The sequence below is a fragment of the Nicotiana tomentosiformis genome, chromosome 7, assembly GCF_000390325.3.
Source record: "Nicotiana tomentosiformis chromosome 7, ASM39032v3, whole genome shotgun sequence".
NCBI lineage: Eukaryota > Viridiplantae > Streptophyta > Magnoliopsida > Solanales > Solanaceae > Nicotiana > Nicotiana tomentosiformis.
The window spans coordinates 122,211,309-122,238,042 of record NC_090818.1 but is presented as its reverse complement, the minus strand read 5'-3'; the positions used below and the strand labels follow the sequence as shown (position 1 = coordinate 122,238,042).

Here is a 26,734-nt window from a genome sequence, read left to right as displayed (position 1 = left end):
TAAATCACATCAAACAACGCTAAAACCATGAATCATACCCCAATTCAAGCTTAATGAAACTAAGAGTTTTCAACTTCTACATTCAATGTTGGAACCTATCAAATCAACTCCGATTGACCTCAAATTTTACACACAAGTCATAAATTACATAATGGAGCTATGAAAATTTTCGGAACTGGATTCCGACTCCGGTATCAAAAAGTCAACTCATCGGTCAAACTTCCAAACTTTAAATTCCTATTTTAGCCATTTCAAGCCTAAATTCACTACGGACTTCCAAATAATTTTCCGAACATGCTCCTAAGTCCAAAATCATCATAGGGAGCTATTGAAATCATCAAAACTCTATTCCAGGGTCGTTTAAATATAGTCAACTTCCGGTTAACTATTTCAACTTATGCTTTCATCTTGGAGACTAAGTGTCTCAATACATTTCAAAACCTCACCGGACCCGAACTAATTACCCTGGCAAGTCATACAATAACTGTAAAGTATAGATGAGCAGCGAACGGGGGAACATGGCTGTAATACTCAAAACGACCGGCTGGTTCGTAACATTCTCCCCCACTTAAATATACGTTCGTCCTCGAACGTGCCATAAAATCTCTATTCCATTTTACCACGCACGTACCCGATCGGTTAGGAACCTTTCTCTTGCTTCCTTCCAGGAGGAAATCACAATACACAACATGTTCCCCACACCGTTTGAAAATATTTGGCTCAAACCATGGTAGAAACCATCAAGAATACTTTCAAATCCACTTGTACATAATCAAGCTATCAGAACTGAATCTCTCTAACTCGACTAAGCCACGCATGTCACCAAACCCAAGAATATTGCCACCAAAACATCTGTAAAGTCTCACCACATCATAATTACCCAAAGGAATCGAGCATACCATTACCATGTTGGTCTAGCCTACTACCAGTTGTCCTATTTTCTCCGAGTTTCTTCTGAATAACCCTCAAGTTGACACTTCTCCTTGTTAGAATACTATGATCCTTACCCAAAGCTCACTACAAGACATCCTAATATAAAACCACACCGCCCTAAGGCCCATAAGCCCATAAGCCACGGTATTCTTCTTAAGCGCCCCCGTAAGTACCACAACCAAAACGCCCACTCTGAGAATACTTTATGTGAATTTAAAATTGTTCTTTTGCGTTTCTTATACTGGGGTATAGAATCCATATTCATACAGAATTACCGCAATCCCAGACACCATCACATGCAAACCTCAGATTTTATCCATACACCCGTCCGAAGAAATTCTCAATTATTATAAATAAATCTCGAACCCATTAGAACTTTCTCGAGAGTCACCTACTTTTCTCAAACCCAAATTGCACCACCCAAACGGGATGAAAGACACATGTCCCATTAGCACAACAACACACAAAGAAGTAACCCTGCTCTAACACCACCGATCGAATTCATACTCCATGCGTACTACATCCTTCTCAAACATCAACTTACTCATCCCTATGATTTTTCATATACTCAAAAGTGCAATATAACCCGTATCTAGGGAATTTCCTTACTCGGATCATCCTCGATCTCATCTTCTACAAGTCATAACTAACCCATAAGTATGCCTCAAACCAAAACTAATATTTAACACATAACCATGAAATTAAATCGTCAATAGCAGGCTCCCCCTTTTGGATCAAAGCCATAGATTAAAACATTCGATAACTCACAATACCCATACTCTATTACTTCCATAATACCGCAGTCAGTTCAACGAAAATTTTTCTCAAGCTCATACAACGCCAACCATAAAAATACCTAAATCATCTGCTAAGCTCGCATTCATTCTCTTGACACTCAAGTCAACTTTCTCAACCAGATTAAAATTCAAAACTCAACACATATGCCCTGCTAGCAGAAAAGAAACTCTCCACTCACATTATAAGGAACACACCTACGTACATTACTCTGCAGGGGATAACCCACCTGCTTAGCCTCAAATTGGCATCTTGGTATACCCTTTCGCAGCCACAATTACTATGGAATAACTTAATCTTTTTGAGTCCAAAAAAATTAACAAGACATGAGAATTTAATTTGTTCCACAATTAAATAACATGAAAGATTCTTCAACACACAAATTGAGACAGACACCAAGCACCCAATGGCCTTTTTTTTACATCTCGAGAAACTCTTCCCTTTCACGTTCAAACTATCTGAACACATTTCACAGTCACATCATAATCATTATTTAGCTATTCAACCGCTCATCGAGCCACAAATTCCATTCATAAGGACACTACTGAAGCTACTGAGCCCAAGCTACGGTCGAAACCTGGCCTCAAGTCCTCCAGACTGGCCCATTACCAAAACTCAGAATACACATCTCAAACCTCATTTATGGAATCACCAGCCGGCAATGCACATCTGATATCGACTGTCGCGCCCCTTTTTCTCGCGAAATCAGGTTTCGACATTGACAACTCTTTTAAAGGAAGAGTTATTCAAAAGAGAGAGTCGCCACCTAACAGATTAAGGTGCATTAGGGCACCTATTTACAAATGACTCGGGTTTACAAGTTTACATCACCAAAGATCGGGTAAGGACTCAAATTACCTCGAGGAGAAGGTGTTAGGCACTCCTCGAGGTCCACAACGGTGAGTTCGGTAAGAGAAAGAAACAGTTTGGACAAATAAACAAATATTTTAACAGGAATGGGGGGGTCCTAAGATTTTTTAGCCTAAAGGATTACCCCGTGCAACATAAATAATATTTCGTAACCTCTTCATGTGATGCATGCCACTATGACAAAAGCAGTGATATTGGCCTCCTATCACCTGAAAGAAGAGGCGTATTTATGGTTTGAATTGCGGGAGGAGTCCCGTGAGGATGGTAGCCCTCCGGCAATATCGAACGAGTTTACGGAAGGTTTATGGATCTTTTCGTGCTTGCCGAGAATAGGGAAGCCCGTGCCGCCGAGTTTGAGAACTTGAAGCAAGGTAGTATGAGTGTGTGGGACTATAATTTGAAATTTGCGGATTTTTCAAGCATGCTATTTACATGTTGCTCAATAAGGAGGCTAGGGTGCGCCGGTTTGTGCAAGGCCTTAGCCCTTTGGTTATCAACGAGGCCGCTACAACATCCTTGAACTCTGATATGAACTATGGGATTTTGGTGGACTTTTCACAAGCCACGGAGACCCAAAAACCTAAAAACATAATGGAGGAAGATGGTATATTTCGAAAATAATGAATCAAGAAGAAGAATAAGTGACTTAATTAAAATGATTTGAGAGATTCTGGGTTAAGTGACATACTAATGGATAATTTTTAAAAGTTTTCTGATAAGATGAGTAAATTTGATCGGATAGTATAACGGTATGGATAAATTTGGCTAAATAATATAATGGAGGTTAGATATGGATAATATTCGAAAGTAAAGGGATAAAATTGGACATTTTCCCAAAGTTAAATCTGCAGCCTCCAAAATTCTAGATATCAATTTGAAAATAGTAGAATCCCAAAAAAGGAGAGGAAACCAACTTAATTGCGAGAAATATGTTTCGTAGAGTTTTAAGAAAAGGTCTGTTTGGTTTTGACAAAACGGTATGTTGTTTAAAAAAAAAAATAGGCCAGTATAGCAGTCGTGGAGCATCTAATATATATCTACAAAAAAATAACTTGACCTAGATACAAGATATAACCAAAAAGTATTAATTTTCGATTAAACTATTACTATATTTTATATACTGAATGGTTAAAATTAGTTAATGATAATATCTCTAGATATAGATCTTGAAAACACGGATAACGTATGACAAAGTCAATGGGAAATTGAAAATAACACACATTTAATATTCCAAAAGGTATGAACAATAATGGAGAAATAACTAGCAATAAATGGTTTAAGTAAATAGGGGGAGTGATTCACCCAATAATGAATGAGTAGATGATTGTTCCTCCTGACAATAATGAATGACAGATAAATCCTAGAATGTTCGAACTATTCGTGGAATAATGTGAGTGAGAATATTTGATGAAAAGGTAAGTATGTATCTTTGCTAGAGAGGAAATATTCTTTTGAAAAGTGTTCTTATCAAGTGAATATCACATGTCACTCTCATTCACCTTTTTTCTTTTATTTATATGGGAAATACCCTCAATAAACCCTAATTAAACATGTGCAGAGAATATCCAATGGAATATTTTTTTTAATATCATATTATAATAAACTAGCCGTTACAGCTCCTTTGCGGTGCTCGACCTTGACCATCGTTCACACCATGACCGCGAGCCTCGCTATCTCCCGATCCGCCTCGGCTGGCCCTTTCCGTGATATTACTTTGCATTAAGTGCTGAGACAGATTTCGACCTATACAGTATCTTTGTTCGAAAAATAAATTAAACAATCACAGAAGTGTTAAATTTACTAAATTTCACTTTGGAGCAGATTTAGGTTAGTAAAATTAAAAATATATACTCACTAACAACTGCACAAAATAAATAAAATAAACAATAAAAATGGAAAGCAAAGAATTCCTCGCTTATATCCTGTATCCACACCACATTGCTTTTTAATGATTTAAATAATTAAACACCAAAAGAAAAGAAAGGGGAAAAAGAGCCAGGGATTAGTTTTAAAAATCAAGAGAAGGGAGTTGGCTCACATCTGGTTCAATCCAAATGCAGTATCTTGGTTGGTCCAATTTGTGACAATTTGGACTTGAGAAAGCTCCCTTGACAGCTGAGTAATCGAAAGAGTAATATTTGCGACTGGCCAAGCAATAGAACACCCCGTTCTTGTCGTGAAACATTGGGAAATATATCGTGTTTTCTAACCCTTGTGCAACACAAGGTTTCAAGTAGGAAGCTCCAAAGCTTACAAAGAGAGTTTTATTATCCAAACTTGTTATTTGTTCCCTCTCCAAAATCCTTTTATTTATGTCGTATTTGTACCTCCAAACCTCTACTTTTCCTTCATTGTGAGTTAGAAATACAGCTAATATTCCTCCATTATCGACATCTTTTGCCGTGTAAACCTTTCGAACTGACCTTAGTTTTCGACGCGGCAAGGACTTCCCATAAAATTCCCAGGTGGGTGTCTCTTCAGCTGAGTTTTCCCTGATACTTAATATTCCTAAATTTCCTTTCTCTTCCAATACGTACACAATGTCGTTTTTTAAGAATACTGGATTATTGCATCCGGATAAGTCAAATATTCCTAGCTTATTTCCATCTCCATCTTCATTAACAAAGGCATGATACGTCCATCTACTATCTCCAACTTTGATGATGTATACCGGTGGTGGAGAGCCAAAATTTTCAAAACCAACGACAAAACAATCCGATGATGATGAGTCTGGGGGACACGAAAAAGTCCAAGCATGGAAAGAATTTTGCTTTCCTTCTAGTAGATCAGGGAGTTCAATTATGTCATTGCTTTTGTGATTGAAAAACAACATACCACGTTTGCCCTGACTCATGAGTGACCAATTACCTTTTGCGCTCCGAATTCGAGCACCCCTTAATTTTGGGACGATATCTGTCTTGTGAGTTATGGCATTGTATAATGGATGAAAGAATTCAACTATGCCTATTTCTTGATATAGGGTCATCATACAAGGTGTATTATTGCTATGAGAAAGTGCATGGGAATCATGTATGGGAGGGGGTATTGAGCGCCAACTTTTACAAACAGCACGAAAAACAAAATAATCGCCTGCAATGAGACGTGATGATATTGATATGAGTATGTCAGTCAGAATACAATCAGACCACAATCCATTATCATCAGCACACTCCATTCTCTTCAATAAATATAAATAAAGAAAACAAAATTCAAAAAAAGAAGAAGGAAGAATGTGTGGAAGAGCAGTCCGAGAAAGATTTGCTTAGACTTCTTAAGTACTGTGAATGTCACCCCAGTCCAACTAGAATTGTTAAAGGAATCATTTCCTTATTTAAACTACAATTGACAAAGGAATCCTTTTTTTATTTGACAATGAATCCTTTCTAATTAGTTAATATTAGAAAGGAAAAAATATTTACCCTTGCCCTACGTCCAAGTAGTAACTTCTTTCCTTGTATTTGAGCTATTCTAATTCCTTTTCCTTATTGTATTTGGAGTCCATTACTTATTCTATTTATATTAAGCTGATGAAACACACACCTTATTCTTATTAGTCTTTAGAACGAGGTTGCCCCAAAAAACATAACGACGTTGCAATGTAAGTTTTTTAGTGTTTTCCTTGGCTTCTTTTTACCTTCCTTTTGGTTCTTCTCTCCTTAGTTTTCTTATTATTTCAGTTTATTCTTAAATATTTTGCTTTAATTTCTAGATGTTTGTGCAGTAGTTTTCTTTAAATTTCCGGTAACTCTTTAGAGGTAGTTACAAGTTTCAAGTTTTGCAATTACTAATATCAGGAAGAGTAAAATCTAATGTAACCTTTTTTCTTTCTTTTAAACACTATATTAGCAGCTTCATGCTCGTAGTAGATCAGATTTTTGTTTTAAAAATTTTGTAGTATTTAAGTAAACTAATTCATCTAAAATTTTGAGTACAATAAACTAAAACCACTTCTATCGTGAAAGACAGAGGGTTCTAGAAATCTGTTTATACTAATAAAATAATAAATTTATACTGGATTTGTGTTTGCTCTTTTGTTTTTTTTTCTTTTACTTACAACACTCATTATTATTATCTTTTGTTTTGCAAAGAAAGAATAAACTTATACCTGATTTGTGTTTACCCTTTGTTTTTTTCTCCCTTCCTACAACACTCATTATTATTATCTTTATCTATTTTGCAGAGAAAGAAAAATAAAACAGATGAGGTTGGAAGAATACAAAAACAAAACGTCAGAATATGGCCGACCTCCTTTTTCTGCACAACCACATCCTTGGCTTGTTATTTGTCATGGAAATAACATGCAAAAACAAACGTTTTTCAGCATATCAGAGGAGCAGTATTATTTCAAGACTATACCTGAGCTCCGGAACAAAAGAATTTGTGCTTATGCTCATGAATGGCTAGTGTTACTAGATTTTGATTCTTCTGATTGTTACCTTTGGAATCCTACTTCAATGGACAAAATCCAGCTCCCACCACTCCCTAAATATGATAATCTGAAGTGCCTCTTGTCTGCACCACCCCATAATCCTGAATATCATATTGTCTTCCTAATTGATGAGACTCTTGATGACACTGATGAGACTCCTGACAACGATATGGATATGAAGCCGCTTACACTTTACTTCTGCAAGCCAGGTTATAATCAAGAATTTCATAAACAAGAACTGGAACCAATTAATGGAGACAAATATTTATGGTGTTGGACAGTTTTCAAGGGAAAATTTTACGGATTAACACTCCAAAGATCAATTTTGGTACTTTTGGATCTAGATAATGACACGGGAATAATAACAATTACACCAATGGATAAACCACCCTGTCTATGATCACATAGAATTCTTAGACATGCCACGTTTTGGCGGATACCTCATTCAATCCTCATGTGAAGATAGTGATATGTTGTTATATGTTCACGAATTGTATTATGGAAGGCTCATGAAGGAGGTTTACAGTTTTCTAGTGTTTCAATTTGATTTTGTAAAAAATGCGTGGGTAGAGATGAAAAGCATTGGCGAAACTGCAATATTTCTAAGTCGTTCTTGGGGGAGAACTTGCTCTACAAGAGGCACCAATCTTAGGAGAGAATCCATATACTTCATTGAGCGTGATGATCGTTGTCTTTGTGTCTTCAATTTGGAAACACAAAGCGTATCGGTATCCCTCCCTTGCCCACATGTTAGCAAGACAAACTCGTTGTTTTACTGGCTAAATATTGCTTCATCTCAATGCAATTGATTAATAATATTGGAGTTTTGAAGGTTCTTGTCTTTATTATTGAAGACGTATTCTTATAATGACATATTTTGCGTCCAATTTCAATTACTGAAGACGTATTCTCATCATTTGGGATTTAAGCAACTGTGCTTTTTGGGAAAGCTCAGGAAGAAACTTAGGGGTTTCATTATTTTTCTAATTTATCCATTTGGATTCCAATTATTTTGCTTTAAATAAATAAATTTGAGTTGAATTTGCGTTCCACACTTATAGATTCTAAGCGCAAGCATTCTAAATATAAACTCTATTGATAATTATAGGATCGTCGAAATTATGATTTTTGCAAAACTTAAAATAACAATACTTCAATCAAGAAAACGTAGCAAAATCCATGCTGTTTTCTTGAAGATTTAGAGAAAAAGTGTTTTATCTTTCTTTTCTACTATTGTGAAACTTGTTTCTCTTTTTCCTTTTATTTATACAGAATAGTATTGATGGAATATAAATATTCAATTTTAGCAGAGGGATGACCCTTAACCTTGAGAGTTTTTAATTTTAGCACAGGGATGACACCTTGAGATTTTTCTATCTGTTATTCTTTCGTTCCACCAACGTATAAAAGTTGAGAGGAATAGAGAATCATATACCGATTATAACCTCCCATTATTAAATTAGTGTTTGCCTAAATATTTTATTTATTACACCAAATAATCTCCACATGAACCATGACTTACATACGCGTATCGTTATCACATTAATCAAATGCGACAACAGTAGTTTATTGATCACACCCAATTCTAGTCCTAAAAAGGATAAGTGGTCGCTGCAAATATAATATCCGGTCTAAGAGTCTGGAGTCCAATCCCGCATAAAACTAAGGTTTAGTTATAACTGCTTACTATCACTAAGAAGACAAGCTCGAACAATTCCTAATTAATTAATAAATTAAAATAGTAAATTAACAACTAAAGATACTAAGGATTGGAAATAATATTAAGGAGGTCTAGAGTTATGATTTTTTCAATTGTTGAAATCCTTCCCTCTATGTCTTCTATAATTTCGCATATGTTTTCTCTACCGATTGTGACTACTTTAGGTGTCGTAGTTCTCTCTTAAGCAACTACCACAATTTACTAAACATATTCTCTCGAACTACGCTAGTTGTCACTAATTTACTGCTCACTACGATCGCACCAAAGTTTTGTTATCTCTAATCCCACCTTTAAACCCTCCGTATTGATCTCTCACATACATTAGGAGTGATGTTGTTCAACAATAAATATGTACCCTCTCTCAAGCAATACACACTAAATAGGCACAGTCAATTGATGACCATTCAATCAACAACAATAAACACGTAGTTGAACAAATAGAGATATTCAAAGGCAAAATTATATTAAAATGTAACAAGAATTCATCCTCCAAAAGGTTCCATCAAACCCTAGATGAGAAAGTTTAGCTACTCATAACCATACTAAGAATCATGATAATAATTGAGAGCATTAATATATAGATTAAGGAAAAACGGAAGAGAAAACTCTTGTGATTCGTGGCTTCCAAGTGTTCATGTAGCCTTTTGCCTCTCCAGTAATATCTCTCTCTCAAGAAATAGGTTTAGAACCCTTTTTATACATGTTGGGGCATGTAGGGTCGAAACTACCAAGTCATAGCCGAATTAGGATGAAATCCGCCCTTAGCCGTCTCGTTTGGCGCCTGGCGACATCCAGGACACTGAAATTTCCACTATTCTGCCTTTGGCGTTTTGGTTGAGGCCTAGCACCAACCTGGGCACCAAACTCATACTCCCTCCATTTTTTTCTGTTTTTACTTCACTTTGCATGCAAGCTTACCAAATCTATTCAAATTGACTATTACACATATAAACATCATTATTAAGCTCGAGTCACAAATATTTATATCAAAGTTAACAACATTGAGGTATACTGCAAGGCAAATTACATGCGAAAACATGGACTTTTAGCCTAACATCACCACCACACTCTTAAGCTCTTGCTAGTCCTCGAGCAACCTAAAACCTTGCTAACCAAATAATGCACGCAAGACATCATACAATGGAGGAACATTTGGCAATTCAACACACTACACCTATGAACATGGTTGATACCAACAATTGAGCCTTTGCATACGCATTCATACCATTCCCAACTTTCACATGTCAGAATATTAGTGACCAATTAAAAGCACTCAAACAACCTGTCCATAACTACCCAACCTCAAACACCGACGTGTCGCCAATAAGCACTCTCAACTCGTCACTCACCAACAAGAGATGTTTAATAACGTCGCTTATCCGCCATGGAATCATGTGCCTCACCAAAGAATAAGAGGGTATTTGTTTCACACATTAAAATATACATTCGAATATAATTTAAAGACATAACATATACGAACAAAGAACCACTCGTTCCCATAAAGAAATTCATGTGCACTCCATATTTGTACCATAGGCTTGCCCGTAGTGTATATCTCCACTAATCTAAGCTCGCACAGTCTAAGACATAACATATATGTTAGGTATAGTGACTAACCCTCCTAAGCATATTAATACACCAAACATAACTTTCCAATACACACTTTTCATGACCAATTCAAGCAATGCCACTGTCACGCCCCGACCCTGGGGGGCGAGACCAGCACCCGGTGTCTCACCTATCCTTGCGTACTAACTTGCAACTAAGGGACTTTGAACATATAATGTCATACATTGGCCATGGTCCACATTGCAAGACAATTGCGAATGATGACTAAACATTAATATAATGCTGGGCCGACAAGTCCGTCATAACAACTACAGCTGGCAAACCAACAAAATATACATAAAAGGCCTACAAGCCCAAAATACTGCACTAACTGACAGGATATGTCTATAAGCCTCTATTGATGGATATATTGTGATCGGAATATGGCCCCGACCTACTCATATCATATATACATATATACATATATACATATATACATAACATGTACATAAAGCTCTAGACCTGGCAACTTTAAAGGGCATGGAGCTTACCAATCAAGCTGAACTCGGGAAACACCTAATGAGGAGCCTGGGCTCACTCATAAGCGCTCGACCACAGTAGGCTCGGTATATAACTTACCATCTGATCAGAGATTTCCCAATAGGGGCTTGCCCATCGATTATAGTTTGATGGTAATGAAAATACTGTAATACTGTATATATAGGCTCTCTGCTCTCTTGACTGTAAGAAGACAATACTCAATTAAATATGAAGTCCCGATAAGGAGAATACTGTAATTTATGAGACTAGGATAATGTATATAAATTCTGGAGTATGAACTTCTCTTTATGCCTCGTTATCAAACACATATAATTACGAGATTATGCCAAAATGAAGGAAGGGCTTAGCCTTAACATACCTGAGCCAGTTCTCTTGACAATCCCTCTAATACACGTCAATTGCGACAATATGTAATCGGCAAGATCGGAGTTGGGAAAAATCCGTATGATATTTTTGAGAAAGTTTGTACCGTACTCCGTTAGAATCAAAATCTCACGTTGCGATAACATTAGGTAGACTCCGTATGAAATCATTGATCCAATTTCGTTGATATTGCAACATTAGCTTTGTTGAAGCTTTAAGAATGAGAATTCCATCCGTTAGCTAACTTGGCATCCAACTTGCTGGTCTAATTCTAAAGTGACAAGCATGCCATAACTCATCATCCAAACCATTATATTACCACTAAATCTCCAAGTTGTGCCATAATGTGCCTAGTTTAATTTTCCAAGTTATATTACCACTAAAGAAACCAAAATCCAAGGAACATTTGTGCAAACACGGCATGTTGTGTCTTATGACTCATCATTCATATTGGTGCCACTTTGGCTTAGCTTAATGCCAAGTGGCAGCCCCAACAAGGATCCTTATCCATTCATTTTCTTAATTAACTAGTTAATTACCCAATTATTCATATAATTAAGAATTATCTCGAATTACTTAAAATACTACTCACTTTTAACACGCTTTGTACACCTTACTATTATAGTCATGTTGTGTGATGACCCAAATTATCATCTTTAAATTATTAAGTAATTCTATTTTTTAAGACCTTGAAAAGTACCATTTATCATTTCTCGACTTGCGTGCACAGTCCGTAAAAATTTTTGGAAAGTTTTCATGTGGAAAAAATGAATTAAAATGTGAAATAGAGCTTTAAAACTTAACTGAGTTGACTTTGGTCAACATTTTTAGCAAACGGACCCGGATCAGTATTTTTGACAGTTTTGGTAGTTTCGTATCGTGATTTGGGACTTGGGCATATGCCCGAAAGTTAATTTGGAGGTCCCTAACTCAAATTATGACTATTTAACAGAAACAGCAATTTAAGACTAAAGATTCCAAGTTTGACCACGGAGTTGACTTTTTGATATCGGAGCCAGAATTCGATTATGGAAATTTAAACAACTCCGTTATGTCATTTATGACTTATGTGCCAAATTTGAAGTCATTCCGAATTCATTTATTATGTTTTAGCACAAGGTTTGCAAATTGAAAAGTTTAAAAACTCAAAGTCTGAATCGAGCTGTGAATTGCAATTTCGATATTATTTGATGTGATTTGAAACCCCGAGTAAGTCCGTATGATGTTACGGGACTTGTTGGTATATTTGGATAAGGTCCCGAGGGGCTTGGGTGAGTTTTCGATAAGCTACGGGATGTTTTAAACTTAAAAAAATTTGCTGGTATAACTGAACCTGTTGTAGGCCTCTGATCTCGCAATTGCGAGATTAGGCATCGCAAATGCGAATCAAGCAGGTACGGCAATTGCGAGATTCTTATCGCAATTGCGAAGAAATCCTAGGCCAGCAGTTCTCGCAATTGCGAGTTTATCTTCGCAATTGCGAAGGGTAAATTGTCGCAAATGCGACATAAACTTTGCATTTGCGAAGGTAGCGGGATTGCGAAGGGTATCGCAATTGCGAGTGTTTCTTCGCATTTGCGAAGCTCAGGTTGCAATTGCGACACCTGCAGCTGAACAAAATAACTTTTGGACGGGATTTTTGATTCATTTCCCAAATCTTCAAAACCTAAAACCTCAAGAGGAAATATTTGGGCGATTTTCATGGGAAAATATTGGGGTAAGTGTTCCTTATCCTATATTGATTATATTTCATGCTTTCATACTCATTTATATCATGAATTCGTGAATTTATGGAGGAAAAATCAGATTTTTCTAAAATCTTCCAAAAACAAAAATTTAAGATTTGAAGGTCCATTTGATATCGGAATTGGATAATTTTTGTATAATTGGACTCGTCTCAGAATGGGAGTTCGGATTTTGTAAGTTTTTTCGAGATTTAAGACGTGGGTCCCACTGCCGAATATTTTAATGAATTTCGGATTTTTATCCGAAATATTTATAAATTCATATGGAATTAATTCCTATGATTCGTATTGAGTATATTAAATTGTTTGTGAATAGATTTGAAGCTTTCGGAGATAAATTTAAAAGGAAAAGCTGTGGTTGAATAATTGATTGAAATTTGCAAAGCGAGGTAAGTGTCATGGTTAACCTTGACTTGAGGGAATAGAATCCTAAAATTATTTGTTATGTGAATTGCATGTGAACGACGTATAGACGAGGTGACAAATGTCTATACGTCGTCAAATTAATTTTTTGCACGTTTACTTAAAAATCATAAATTAATTATTATAATGATTGTTTCTCTCTTTTTCTTTGTCAAAATATTAATTTTTGAATTCCTGCATTAATTGTTACATGCTATTTGAATTATGTGTTTTAATTGTTATTTGACATTTTGCATATTAAATATTAAACTGCCTATTTTCTCTCTGAATTCTATATTAAATTGCTAATTGCCATTGTTTGTTTCATAATTAAATTATAATTATTGTATGCTTGTTGTCTTAGGATTTTATATTAATTGTTGCGTTTATTGGAGAATTTCTTCTATAAGAATTGATTGGTAAATGAATATGTTGGAGGAGCGGGTTGCACACCGCAACAAGATTGATTATAATGAATATATTGGAGGATCGGGTTGCACGCCGCAACAGACTTATTAAAAGTTAATATTGGAGGATCAGGTTGCACGCCGCAACAGACTTATTAAAAGTCAATATTGGAGGATCGGGTTGCATGCCGCAACAGACTTATTAAAAGTCCATATTGGAGGATCGGGTTGCACGCCGCAACAAACTTGATTAAAATGAATATATTGTAAGAGCGGGTTGCACGCTACAACAGAATTGAATGTGAATATATTGTGAGAACGGGTTGCACGCTGCAACTGAATGGATGGAAATGATAATTGGTTATGACTGCTGAGTTGGCTTCAATTATTATAAATGAGTTACTTGATTTATTTCTATTATTGTTGTTGTATCTAATATTGCGTACATGTAATGTAAGTGACCCGCCTTAGCCTCGTCACTACTTCGTCGAGGTTAGGCTCAACACTTATCAGTAGATGGGATCGGTTGTACTGATACTACACTCTGCACTTCCTATGCAGATTTTAGAGTTGGTCCCAGTGGCGTGCCATAGTTTTCCTCGGATTTCAGCTACTCGGAGGAGACTTGAGGTATAACTGCATGGCGTCCGCAGTTCTGAAGTCCCCGTCTATTTTACTTTAGCTGTGTGTTTATTTCCAGACAGCTTAACTTTATTCATACCTTTATTTGTATTTATTCTAGAAGCTCGTGCACTTGTGATACCAATTCTGGGATGGTATTTAGACACCGTTGTTTGATGGATTATTTCACTATATTTCAAACTTTGCTTCCGCATTTGTTTCCTTGTTATTAATATATTTAAAAATTATTTTAGAATAGATAATTTTATTCTAACGTTGGCTTGCCTAGCAAGTGAAATGTTAGGCGCCATCATGGTCCGAAGGTGGAAATTTCGGGTCGTGACAGTTGGTATCAGAGGGGTTAGCTGAAATTTACATTCGTGAGATTGTCCGCCTTCACGGTGTGCCTGTGTCTATTATTTCAGATCGAGGTACGCAGTTTACCTCACATTTATGGAGGGTTGTACAGCGTGATTTAGGCACGCGGGTGGAGTTGAGTACAGCATTTCATCCACATACAGACGGACAGTCAGAGCGCACTATTCAGATATTAGAAGATATGCTTCGCGCTTATGTTATAGACTTTGGAGGTTCTTGGGATCATTTCTTGCCACTTGTGGAGTTTTCTTATAATAATAGCTACTAGTCGAGCATTTATATGGCTCCATATAAGGCATTATACGGAAGGTGATGCCGATCGCCAGTTGGTTGGTTTGAACCGCGAGAGGCTCGGTTGTTGGGTACCGATTTGGTACAGGATGCCTTGGATAAGGTCAAGATTATTCAGGATCGACTTCGCACAGCTCAGTCTAGGCAAAAGAGTTATCCCGACCGTAAAGTTCATGATATTGCATTCATGGTTGGAGAAAAAATATTACTCCGGGTTTCACCTATGAAAGGTGTAATGAGGTTCGGAAAGAAGGGCAAGTTAAGCCCTAGGTATACCGGACCCATTGAAATTCTTGACAGGGTGGGTGAAGTATCCTACACGCTTACATTACCACCTAGTTTATCAGCGGTTCATCCGGTGTTCCATGGGTCTATGCTCCGAAAATATCATGGTGATCCGTCCCATGTGTTAAATTTCAGCTCAGTCCAATTGGACAAAGATTTGACTTACGAGGAGGAGCCGGTGGCTATTCTAGCCCGGCAGGTCCGACAGTTGAGGTCTAAGAGTTATCCTTCAGTTTAGGAGCAATGGAGAGGTCAGCCGGTAGAGGCATCTACCTGGGAGTCCGAGTCGGACATGCGGAGTAAATATCCACACTTATTCAAAAGCTCAGGTACTTCTTTCTAACTCCGTTCGAGGACGAACGTTTGTTTTAGAGGTGGAGAATGTGATGACCCAAATTGTCATCTTTAAATTTAATAAGTAATTCTATGTTCTAAGACCTCGAAAAGCACCATTTATCATTCCTCGACTTGCGTGCGCAGTCCGTAAAATGTTTCGAAGAGTTTTCATGTGAAAAAATGGATTAAAATGTGAAATAGAGCTTTAAAACTCAAATGAGTTGACTTTGGTCAACAGTTTTAGCAAACATACCCAGATCAGTATTTTAACAGTTCCGGTAGCTCCGTATCGTGATTTGAAACTTGGGCGTATGCACGGAATTTAATTTGGAGGTCCCTAGCTCCAATTATGACCATTTAACGGAACCAACAATTTAAGGCTAAAGATTTCAAGTTTGACCACGGGGTTGACTTTTTGATATCGGAGCCGGAATCCAATTCTGGAAATTTGAACAGGTCTGTTATGTCATTTATGACTTGTGTGCCAAATTTGAAGTCATTCCGGATTCATTTAATATGTTTTGGCACGAGGTTTGCAAATTGAAAAGTTTAAAAACTCAAAGTCCGAATCGAGGTGTGAATTGCAATTTCGATGTTATTTGATATGATTTGATACCTCGAGTATGTCCGTGTGATGTTACGGGACTTGTTGGGATATTTGGATAAGGTCCCGAGGGGCTTGGGTGAGTTTCGGATAGGCCACGAGATATTTTGAACTTAGAAAATTTTGCTGGTATAACTGAACCTGTTGCAGGCCTCTGATCTCGCAATTGCAAGATCAGGCATGGCAAATGCGAACCAAGCAGGTATGGCAATTGCGAGATTCTTATCGCAATTGCGAAGAGAGCCTAGGCCAGCAGTTCTCACAATTGCGAGTTTATCTTCGCAATTGCGTAGGGTCAATTGTCGCAAATGTGACATAATCTTCGCATTTGCAAAGGAAGCGGGATTGTGAAGGGCATCGCAATTGCGAAGCTCAGGTCGCAATTGTGACACCTGCAGCTGAACAATATAACTTTTGGACGGGATTTTTGATTCATTTCCCAAATCTTCAAAACCTAAAACCTCAAGAGGCGATATTTGGGTGATTTTTACAGGAAAACATTGGGGTAAGTATTCATTATCCTATATTGATTATATTTCATGATTTCATGCTCATTTATATCATGAATCCGTGAATTTATGGAGGAAAAATCAGATTTTTCTAAAATCTTCCAAAAAAGAAAATTTAAGATTTGAAGGTCCATTTGATATCGGAATTGGATAATTTTTGTATGGTTGGACTCGTCTCGGAATGGGTGTTCCGATTTCGTAAGTGTTTCCATTATTTGAGACGTGGGTCCCACTGCCGAATAGTTTAATGAATTTTAGATTTTTATCCGAAAAATTTGTAAATTTATATGGAATTAATTCCTATGATTCATATTGAGTATATTAAATTGTTTGTAAATAGATTTGAAGCTTTGGGAGACAAATTTACAAGGAAAAGTTGTGGTTGAATAATTGATTGGAATTTGCAAAGCGAGGTAAGTGTCGTGGTTAACCTTGACTTGAGGGAATAGAACCCTAAAATTATTTGTTATGTGAATTGCATGTGAACGACGTATAGGCGAGGTGACGAATGTCTATACGTCGTCGTATTAATTGTTTGCATGTTTACTTGAAAATTATAAATTATTTTTAATCATAAATTAATTATTATAATGATTGTTTCTTTCTTATTCTTTGTCAAAATATTAATTTTTGAATTACTGCATTAATTGTTACATGCTATTTGAATTATGTATTTTAATTGTTATTTGACATTTAGCATATTAAATATTAAACTACCTATTTTCTCCATGAATTCTATAATAAATTGCTAATTGTCATTGTTTGTATCATAATTAAATTATAATTGTTGTATGCATGTTGTCTTACGATTTTATATTAATTGTTGCGTTTATTGGAGAATTTCTTCTATAAGAATTGATTGGTAAATGAATATGTTGGAGGAGCGGGTTGCACGCCGCAACATGATTGATTATAATGAATATATTGAAGGATCGGGTTGCACACCGCAACAGACTTATTAAAAGTCAATATTGGAGGATCGAGTTGCACGCTGTAACAGACTTATTAAAAGTCAATATTGGAGGATCGGGTTGCATGCCGCAATAGACTTATTAAAAGTCCATATTGGAGGATCGGGTTGCACGCCGCAACAGACTTGATTAAAATAAATATATTGTGAGAGCGGGTTGCACGCTGCAACTGAATTGATGGAAATGATAATTGGTTATGACTGCTGAGTTGGCTTCAATTATTATAAATGAGTTACTTGATTTATTTCTATTATTGTTGTTGTATCTAATATTGCGTACATGTAATGTAAGTGACCCGCCTTAGCCTCGTCACTACTTCGTCGAGGTTAGGCTCAGCACTTATCAGTACATGGGGTCGGTTGTACTGATACTATACTCTGCACTTCCTGTGCAGATTTTAGAGTTGGTCCCAGTGGCGTGCCATAGTTTTCCTCGGATTTCAGCTACTCGGAGGAGACTTGAGGTATAACTGCATGGCGTCCGCAGTTCTGAAGTCCCCGTCTATTTCACTTTAGCTGTGTGTTTATTTCCTGACAGCTTAACTTTATTCAGACCTTTATTTGTATTTATTCTAGAAGCTCGTGCACTTGTGATACCAATTCTGGGATGGTATTTAGACACCGTTGTTTGATAGATTATTTCACTATATTTCAAACTTTGCTTCCGCATTTGTTTCCTTGTTATTAATACATTTAAAAATTATTTTAAAATGGATAATTTTATTCTAACGTTGGCTTGCCTAGCAAGTGAAATGTTAGGCGCCATCACGGTCCGAAGGTAAAAATTTTGGGTCTTGACATGTGGTACCTTGTATGGCACTAGTCCATAAAAACTGAGTATTATAACTCATACCGTATTTTATCCCAAATTGTCAAATTTCAATGAAACTCATTTTCTTTGATTTGCTTACCCTCTCACCTTTACGAATTTACTTATCCCTGGTTTGAAATAGCATAATACTTATAATCCCAAAATAATCTCATTCCCGAGATTACGTCGATTAACTTACAACAAAACTTTAACGTATAAAAATGCGGGATGTAACATCTCATTTCCGAGCTTTCATCAATTTATTTATGGCGTACTTTCACGTACAAATAATATGGGGTGTAACAGCCACGATACCATATACAACTTGTCCCTTCTTCTGTAAGCACAACTATGCATTCACTAGACTAGATCACAATGAATAGGAAGCGTAATTTCTATATATATATTTTCTTGTTTTTTTTCTTCAACACTCTTCATAAATTTAGGTTTCCCAGCTAATGATCTTCAAAACATACATGCACCTTTGACCTTTCTATGGTTCCACTCAAAAGCTACCCCAACTCTCACCTTACTCTTCTAGCGACTTAAGTGCTTTCGGATGTAAAGGTTTGATAAGATTTAATTAAGAACAAAATGGTAATGGGTTTGTAATGTGAGTACCAAAGAAAAGGCTTATAGGCTCAAATGGGCTATCTACGGATAATTTTATGTATTGTAGAATAATAGCTCAATGGACAATTAAAGAAACGCCTACATATAGGGCACTCAATTTTGTGTTTCCTAAAACATAAAAAATATATAAAAAAATAAAATTTACCCGGTTCAAGCTACATCCCTTGGAAAAGAACATATGCCAAAAGTAAAACCAAGGGGGATTATTATCTGCCTACGACTAACTAAAACTAAAAAAATGTATTTTTTTCATTGGACCTTAATCTCTCAAGAAAGTTGTCCTAGAGATCCATCGTCAGAAAAAGTCCCATTTTTTAAAGTTAAATTAACACAACTAAGATATCATAGAAAATTACCCAGATAATCTTCTCACCCCTCACTTAAAATTGTGCATTATCCCCAATGCACACCATAAATAACAAGAGAGTGAAAGAAACTCCCTGGTAAGCCAAAGGCTGAAGCATCAGCAGCTCATGGGGTACTGAGACTTCTCCTTGGCCTTGTCCTTCGTGCTGGTACCTCACACTTAGTTCCAACCATATGGTTTGCTTTTGCTTCCTTCCAATGGATTTGCTTTCCATGTTCCTACAAAAAAAAAAAAAATTACACTACAAAAATAAAACAATAAAAAAAGATAAACAAATAAAGAAACAGTAAAGTTGGGTTGTCTTCCAACAAATGCCTAATTAACGTCGCGGCACGATATGAATCACTTTCTGCCTCTACTTCGAACTTGTGAATTGGATCCTAAGTTTTGATTCTTCTCTTTGATCATGCTCCAGGGGAGATACAATTTGTTGCGAGCCAAAAATTAAATGATTCTTTATGCACTTTTTAGCTTTCAACCGAGGAGTGTTACCTTGATTAGATGGCTTTGAAAATTTTAGAATATAGGGCTCATCTACCTTTTCCTTTGACTCTTGCATTGGCTCATACGAATCAATTTCCATATCTCTTTTCGAATACAATGTCGAAAATTGCTTGGAGAGAGGACCAAAGCGCTCATACTGAAAATTCAACTTGTTATCGACCTTCTATTCTTGCCACAAACTAGAGTCAATTAAAATTGCATCTGTAAGGTCCTCAATTGACTCCAGTACCACTTTTTCAACATCGACATAATCAAATTATAGTTGGTTGGTTTGGTCATACTCTACTCTCAACTCTTCCATTATAATAGCAATTTTTGCCGCTAATTCATGCTCTTCTGGGCTACTATCCATAATGTAAGCTTGTTACGTTTTACAAGGTTCAACTAGTTGACTCACTAGACCCTCCAAGTTGTGAATAGTTGCTTCTTGCCTTTGTATCTGCAGTGGCTTCTCATCATATTGTTCCACAAGACACTTCAACATATCCCTGATCTCCTTCAGGTCAGCGTTCTCATGTTCTTTGTTCCTATTAACTTCACGAGAAAAAGTATAGCCATCACCATAAGGAGTTGAGGGGGATAAGGAAGATCAAAAGTAGAATTACCAACAGCGAAACTTCCAAAATTTCAATATGTCATGTTTCTCTAATCGATAAGTAAAATTAAAGAAAGAAACAAGAAAACAATAAAATAAAAATTCAAACTTGAAACCAAGCAATATTTACAGATATAACTACACCGTTAAGTCCCCGGCAACGGCGCCAAAATTTGATCACGCCCAACTCTAGTCCTAAAAAGGATAAGCAGTCACTGCAAATATAATATCCGGTCTAAGAGTCCGGAGTCCAATCCCACAGAGAACTAAGGTTTAGCTACAACTGTTTACTATCACTAAGAAGACAAGCTCGAACAATTCCTAATTAATAAGATTATATTTTCTAACTAATTAATTGACAAATTAATATAGTAAATTAACAACTAAAGATACTAAGGATTGGAGATAATATTAAGGAGGTCTAAAGTTATGATTTTTCCAATTGTCGGAATCCTTCCTGCTATGTCTTTTATAATTTCGCCTATGTTTTCTCTACCGATCGTTAGTACTTTGGGTGTCGTAGTTCTCTCTCGAGCAACTACCATAATTTACTAGACAAATTCTCTCGAACTATGCTAGATGTCACTATTTTACCGCTCACTACGATCGTACCAAGGTTTCGTTATCTTTATATTTGCCTTTAAACCTTCTGTATTGGTCTCTCACATACGTTAAGAGTGATGTTGTTCAACAACTACATGTAACGACCCGACCAATCGTTTTGAGTATTTTAGCCACGTTCCCCCATTACTACTCAATTTTTTCTTTACAGTTGTTGTACGACTTGTCGGGGTAATTGGTTCGGGTCCGGAGAGGTTTTGGAATGAATTAGAACACTTAGTTCTAAGGTTTAAAGCTTAAGTTTAAATAGTGGCTAGATATTGACTTATATGTAAACGACCCTGGAATGGAGTTTTGATGATTCCAATAGCTCCATATGGTGATTCTGGAGTTAGGAGCTTGTATGAAAAATTATTTGAAAGTCCATAGTGAAATTTGGCTTGAAATGACGAAAGTTGAATTTTTGAAAAGTTTGACCGAGGAGTTGACTTTTTGATATCGGGGTCAGAATCCAGTTCTGAAAATTTTCATAGATCCGTTATATTATTTATGACTTGTGTGCAAAATTTGACAATCAGAATTGATTTGATAGGTTTCGGCACCGAATGTAGAAGTTGGAAATTCATAAGTTCCTTAAGCTTGAATTGAGGTATAATTCGTGATTTTAGCATTATGTTATGGGATTTGAGATTTCAACTAAGTTTGTATGATATTTTAGGACTTGTTGGTGTATTTGGTTGAGGTCCCGAGGGCCTCGGGTGAGTTTCAAACGGTTAATGGATCAAAATTTGGACTTAAACATCTGCTGGAATTTTTCCTGCTGGAAATTTCTTCTGAAAAATCGAGGCTGGAAAAATCGAGGTTGGAAATCGAGGCTGAAAATCGAGGTCAGAAAATCGAGGAGGCAACGCCTGGACAGAAACTTTAAGTTATAAAACAGGGGCTTCGTCCCATTTTTTATTTTTAACAAATTAGATCTTGGGGAGAGGCGATTTTTTGAGATATTGTCAAGGAAAAATATCGGGGTAAGTGATTCTAACTTGGATTTGGTCAATATACACGAATATATCATTGTTTTCATCATTTAATTAGTGTTTTGAGATGGAAATTTGGAGAAAATGAGGAAGAGTTCTTGGACTAAAATTTTAAGGTTTTGAATGGGATTTTGTTATCGGATTTGAGTAAAATTGGTATGGTTAGACTCGTGAGTCAATGTGCTTTCGTGTTTTGTGACTTTTGTCAGATTTTGAGATGTAGGCCGGGTTTGAGCTGATTTCGGATTTTGGCTATAATTTCGTATTTTCTTGTGGAATTGATTCCTTTAGTCTATATTGATTGTACTGTAATGCTTGTGGCTAGATTATGGGAATTTAGAGATCAATTCACGAGGCAAGGGCATAGCAGAATAAGAAATTACACGGTTTGAGGTAAGTAACAGTTCTAAATTTGGTCCTGAGGGTATGAAACCTCGGATTATGTGTTATGTGATTGGTTTTGAGGTGACGCACATGCTAGGTGACAGGCGTGTGGGCGTGCACCGTAGGAATTATGACTTGGTCAATTCCATAGATCTGTGTAGTTGAATAAATTGTTGTTACCCGTATATTTTTCCACGTATTAAGGAAATTGAACTATAAATCATGTTTAAACCATGTGTTGACATTGTTGGGACCCACAAAGGTCATGTACATATTGAATTATCTGTTAAATTACTATTTTGTACTCAACCATGGTTTTACTTGCATATTACATCTTAGTCTCTCTTGTTATTTATTGATACATCATATCATCATTTTGGGTTAATTTTCATGACATTGTGAGCCTGAGAAACTAGAGAGATTGATGACTGAGTGAGGCCGATGACCTGATTGTGAGGATGATTATGGGATCGGGCTGCAAGTCGCAGCATGCCATATATATATATATATATAATATTTATGGGATCGGGCTGCACACCGCAACATAATTGACTGATTTATGCCATGATTGGCTTGTTATAGCGATTGGGCTGAAGGAGCCCCTCTGAAATCTGTATACACCCCCAGTGAGCGCATGTACCTACTTAGTGCGAGTGCTGAGTGATTGAGAGGAATGGGTGCTTGTGAGGAAAGAGTGACTGTGAGGTTGGAGTGAATGAGAGGACTGAGTGACTGTTACTCTGAGAGGATGTATTGATTTCATTATTGCTGTATTTCAGCTATCATATATCATTGTTTTGGAAATTTCTAAAAGACATTATCTTCTGTTTCAGTCCAAAGTTGATATGAAATTACTGTGGAATTTTAAATGTTGAACTTGAGAGCATGCCTACCCTTTTATGTAGAAAATTATTGTATTTGGACTTAACTGTAAAGCTCGTCACTACTCTCGGTTCTTATTTATTATTGTTACTTACTAAGTTGGTTGTACTCATACTACACCCTGCACTTCGTGTGCAGATCTAGGTGGACCCCTGTCACGACCTAATTCTGCCTCCGTAAGACGTCATGACGGCACCTAGTCCCTACGACTAGGTAAGCCTAACAATATGCGGAGATAACAAAAATGGAAGTAAAACTTAACAACTAACCGCAACTAATAACTAAATAACTGGTAACAATGTCGCTCGTCATGTACAATAACCAGCACTCTAGTAATACACAGTATTCCCAAAACCCGAAAAATCATAAGTCACAAGCTACAGAAGGAAACTAGTATCTCTATATACTAGAGTCTAATAAAAGAAGTACGGAAGGTAAATGACATAGGAGAGAATAGAGGGGGACTTCGAGGTCTGCGGACGCGAGCAAACGTACCTTGAAGTCTCTGGAACATCAGCAAATGCATAACTAATAGCGAGGCTGGTATGATGAACCTGGATCTGCACACAAAAACATATGTAGAAAAGTAGCATGAGTACACCACAATGGTACCCAATAAGTGCCAAGCCTAACCTCGGTCGAGTAATGACGAGGTCAGGTCAGGCCCACTGGTATATAATAAATAAAGTAGGGGAATATAATAGTATATTAAGAGACTGGAATTTAACAAAAGGGAAAACACAACAAAAATAGCAGTACAACACAGGGGTAAACAACAGGGGATCTCCCGAGATACCGTCTCGTAGTCCCAAAGTAAATAAGCAAAGAGATCTCCCGAGGTACCGCCTCGTAGTCTCAAAAGTAAATATGCAGGGAGAACTCTTAAGGTACCACCTCGTAGTCTCAAAAGTAAATATGCAGGGAGAGCTCTAGAGGTACCGCCTCGTAGTCTCAAAAGTAAATGTGTAGGGAGAACTCCTGAGGTACCGCCTCGTAGTCTCAAAAGTAAATGTGCAGGGAGAACTCCCGAGGAATCTCCACGTAGTCTCAAAAGTAAATATGTAGGGAGAACTCCCGAGGAACCGTCTCGTAGTCTCAAAAGTAAATGTGCAGGGAGAACTCCCGAGGAACCTCCTCGTATTCTCAAAAGTAAATGTGCATGGAGAACTCCCGAGAAACCGCCTCGTAGTCTCAAAAGTAAACACACAGCTCAAACCGATAAATACAACAGTTAACAACAAGATTTCTACAGTTATACTGATAAAGAACAAGGAAAAATAGGAAATCAACTAGGCATGCTTCACAGAGTTCAAATAAGCAGTTAAAGCACATAGACACGCGACATTAGACTAAACAGGATAACTACACATATTGAAATAACTCAATTAAGAATGAAAAAAAATAGAATAATACTCATTTAAACGGTATAACTCAAATTGAAGGAAAAACATGTTGCTACTCATTAGAATAAATCGGGTTTTACAACAAATAGCCCGTGCACGTACTCGTCACCTCACGTACACGACGCTCACATATCACAACAGTACCAAATCCTAAGGGAATTTCCCCCACACAAGGTTAAGCAAGCCACTTACCCCGAACCAAGCTCAATCAATCGGTAACAAAGCCTTTTCCACAAATGTACAACTCTGAATTTCCCAAATGTAGCCACAATCAATTACATACCATAAATACAACTATAAGAAACTAATCTGATTAATGAAATCAAAGATAAAGCAAGAAATTAGAAAAATCGCCCCGAAAAGCCTCCCTGGGCCTACATCTCGGAATCGGGTAAAAGTCACAAAATATGAACACTCATTCATTCACGAGCCCGGTTATATAATTTATTTTGGAATCCGACCTCAATTTGAGGTCTAAATATCCATTTTACAAAAATTCCTAATTCTATCCCAAAACCCCAATTTCTACCATGAAAACACAAGATTTTTGGTTGAAACCTTAGAAAATGCAGTGAAAGATTGAAAGAAACTAGTTTAGAATCATTTAACAATGATCTGGGGAAGAAAGGTTCTTTGAAAAATCGCCTCTAGGGTTTTTCGTTTTGAAAATTTGAGAGAATTAACCAAAATTCCGTCCAAATCCCATTTTGATCAGTTGTAGATGTCGCATTTGCGACCTGGGGTTCACAAATGCAAAGATCTTCACATCTTTGCTTCCATCGCAAATGTGATAAATTGTTTGCAAATGCGAACTGGCCTGATCGCAAATGCGAAGTAGCTCCCCCCCAGTCCCCATCGCAAAAGCGAAGACCTGGTCGCAATTGCGCAAGTGGGTCTCTTCGCAAATGCGAAGGTTATGTTCGCAAATGCGAAACTGACAGGTTTGCCAAATGCGAGGCCTGACATCGTAAATGCGAGATCAGAGGCTTGTACCAGAACTGAGACACACCAGCAATATTTTTCTAAGTCCAATCCACTCCGTAGCCAATCCGAAACATACCTGAGCCTTCGGGGATCTAGACCAATTATGCACATAGGTCTAAAAATATCATACGAACTTGGTTGCATGATCAAATCGCCAAAATAACACCTAGAACTATGAATTTAGCATCAAATCAAAGGAAATTTTCAAAAAAACTTTGAAACTTCTATTTTCACAACCGGGGGTCTGAATTACGTCAAACCAACTCCGTTTCTAATCAAATTTGACAGGCAAGTCATAAATATATTATTGGACCTATACCGGATTCCGGAACCAAAATACGAACCCGATATCCAAAAAGTCAAACATTGGTTAAACATTTCAAAGTCATTAAGCCTTTAACTTTCAAATTTCAACAAAGTGCGATAACTCGAGCTAGGGACTTCCGAATTCGATTCCGGACATACGCCCAAGTCCCACATTACGATACGGACCCACCGGGATCGTCAAAATATAAATTCTGGTCCGTTTGCTTAAAACGTAGATCGAAGTCAACTCAAATGGATTTTAAGGCAAAAATTTCATACTTTCTCAGTTTTTAACATAAAAGCTTTTCCGAAAAAATACCCGGACTACGCATGCAAATTGAGGAAATCTAAAATGAGGTATTTACGGCTTCAAAGAGAAAAATTAGGTTCTAAAACATAAGATGACCAATCGGGTCATCACAACCCCGGACACAATGAGTGTTGATTCTTTCATACAGTTGATTTTTCGGAGATTTATATGGTAGCTGCCGTATTTTGCAGAC

General features: G+C 36.9%; 1 protein-coding gene across 1 annotated transcript; it reads right to left on the bottom strand.

Annotated features, from left to right (window-relative positions):
- Positions 1 to 4,606: 4,606 nt before the first annotated feature.
- Positions 4,607 to 5,773, bottom strand: LOC138896294 (uncharacterized). Its single transcript, XM_070181092.1, has one exon. It carries the CDS (start codon positions 5,771 to 5,773, stop codon positions 4,607 to 4,609), a length of 1,167 nt encoding a protein of 388 aa, XP_070037193.1.
- Positions 5,774 to 26,734: the final 20,961 nt, after the last annotated feature.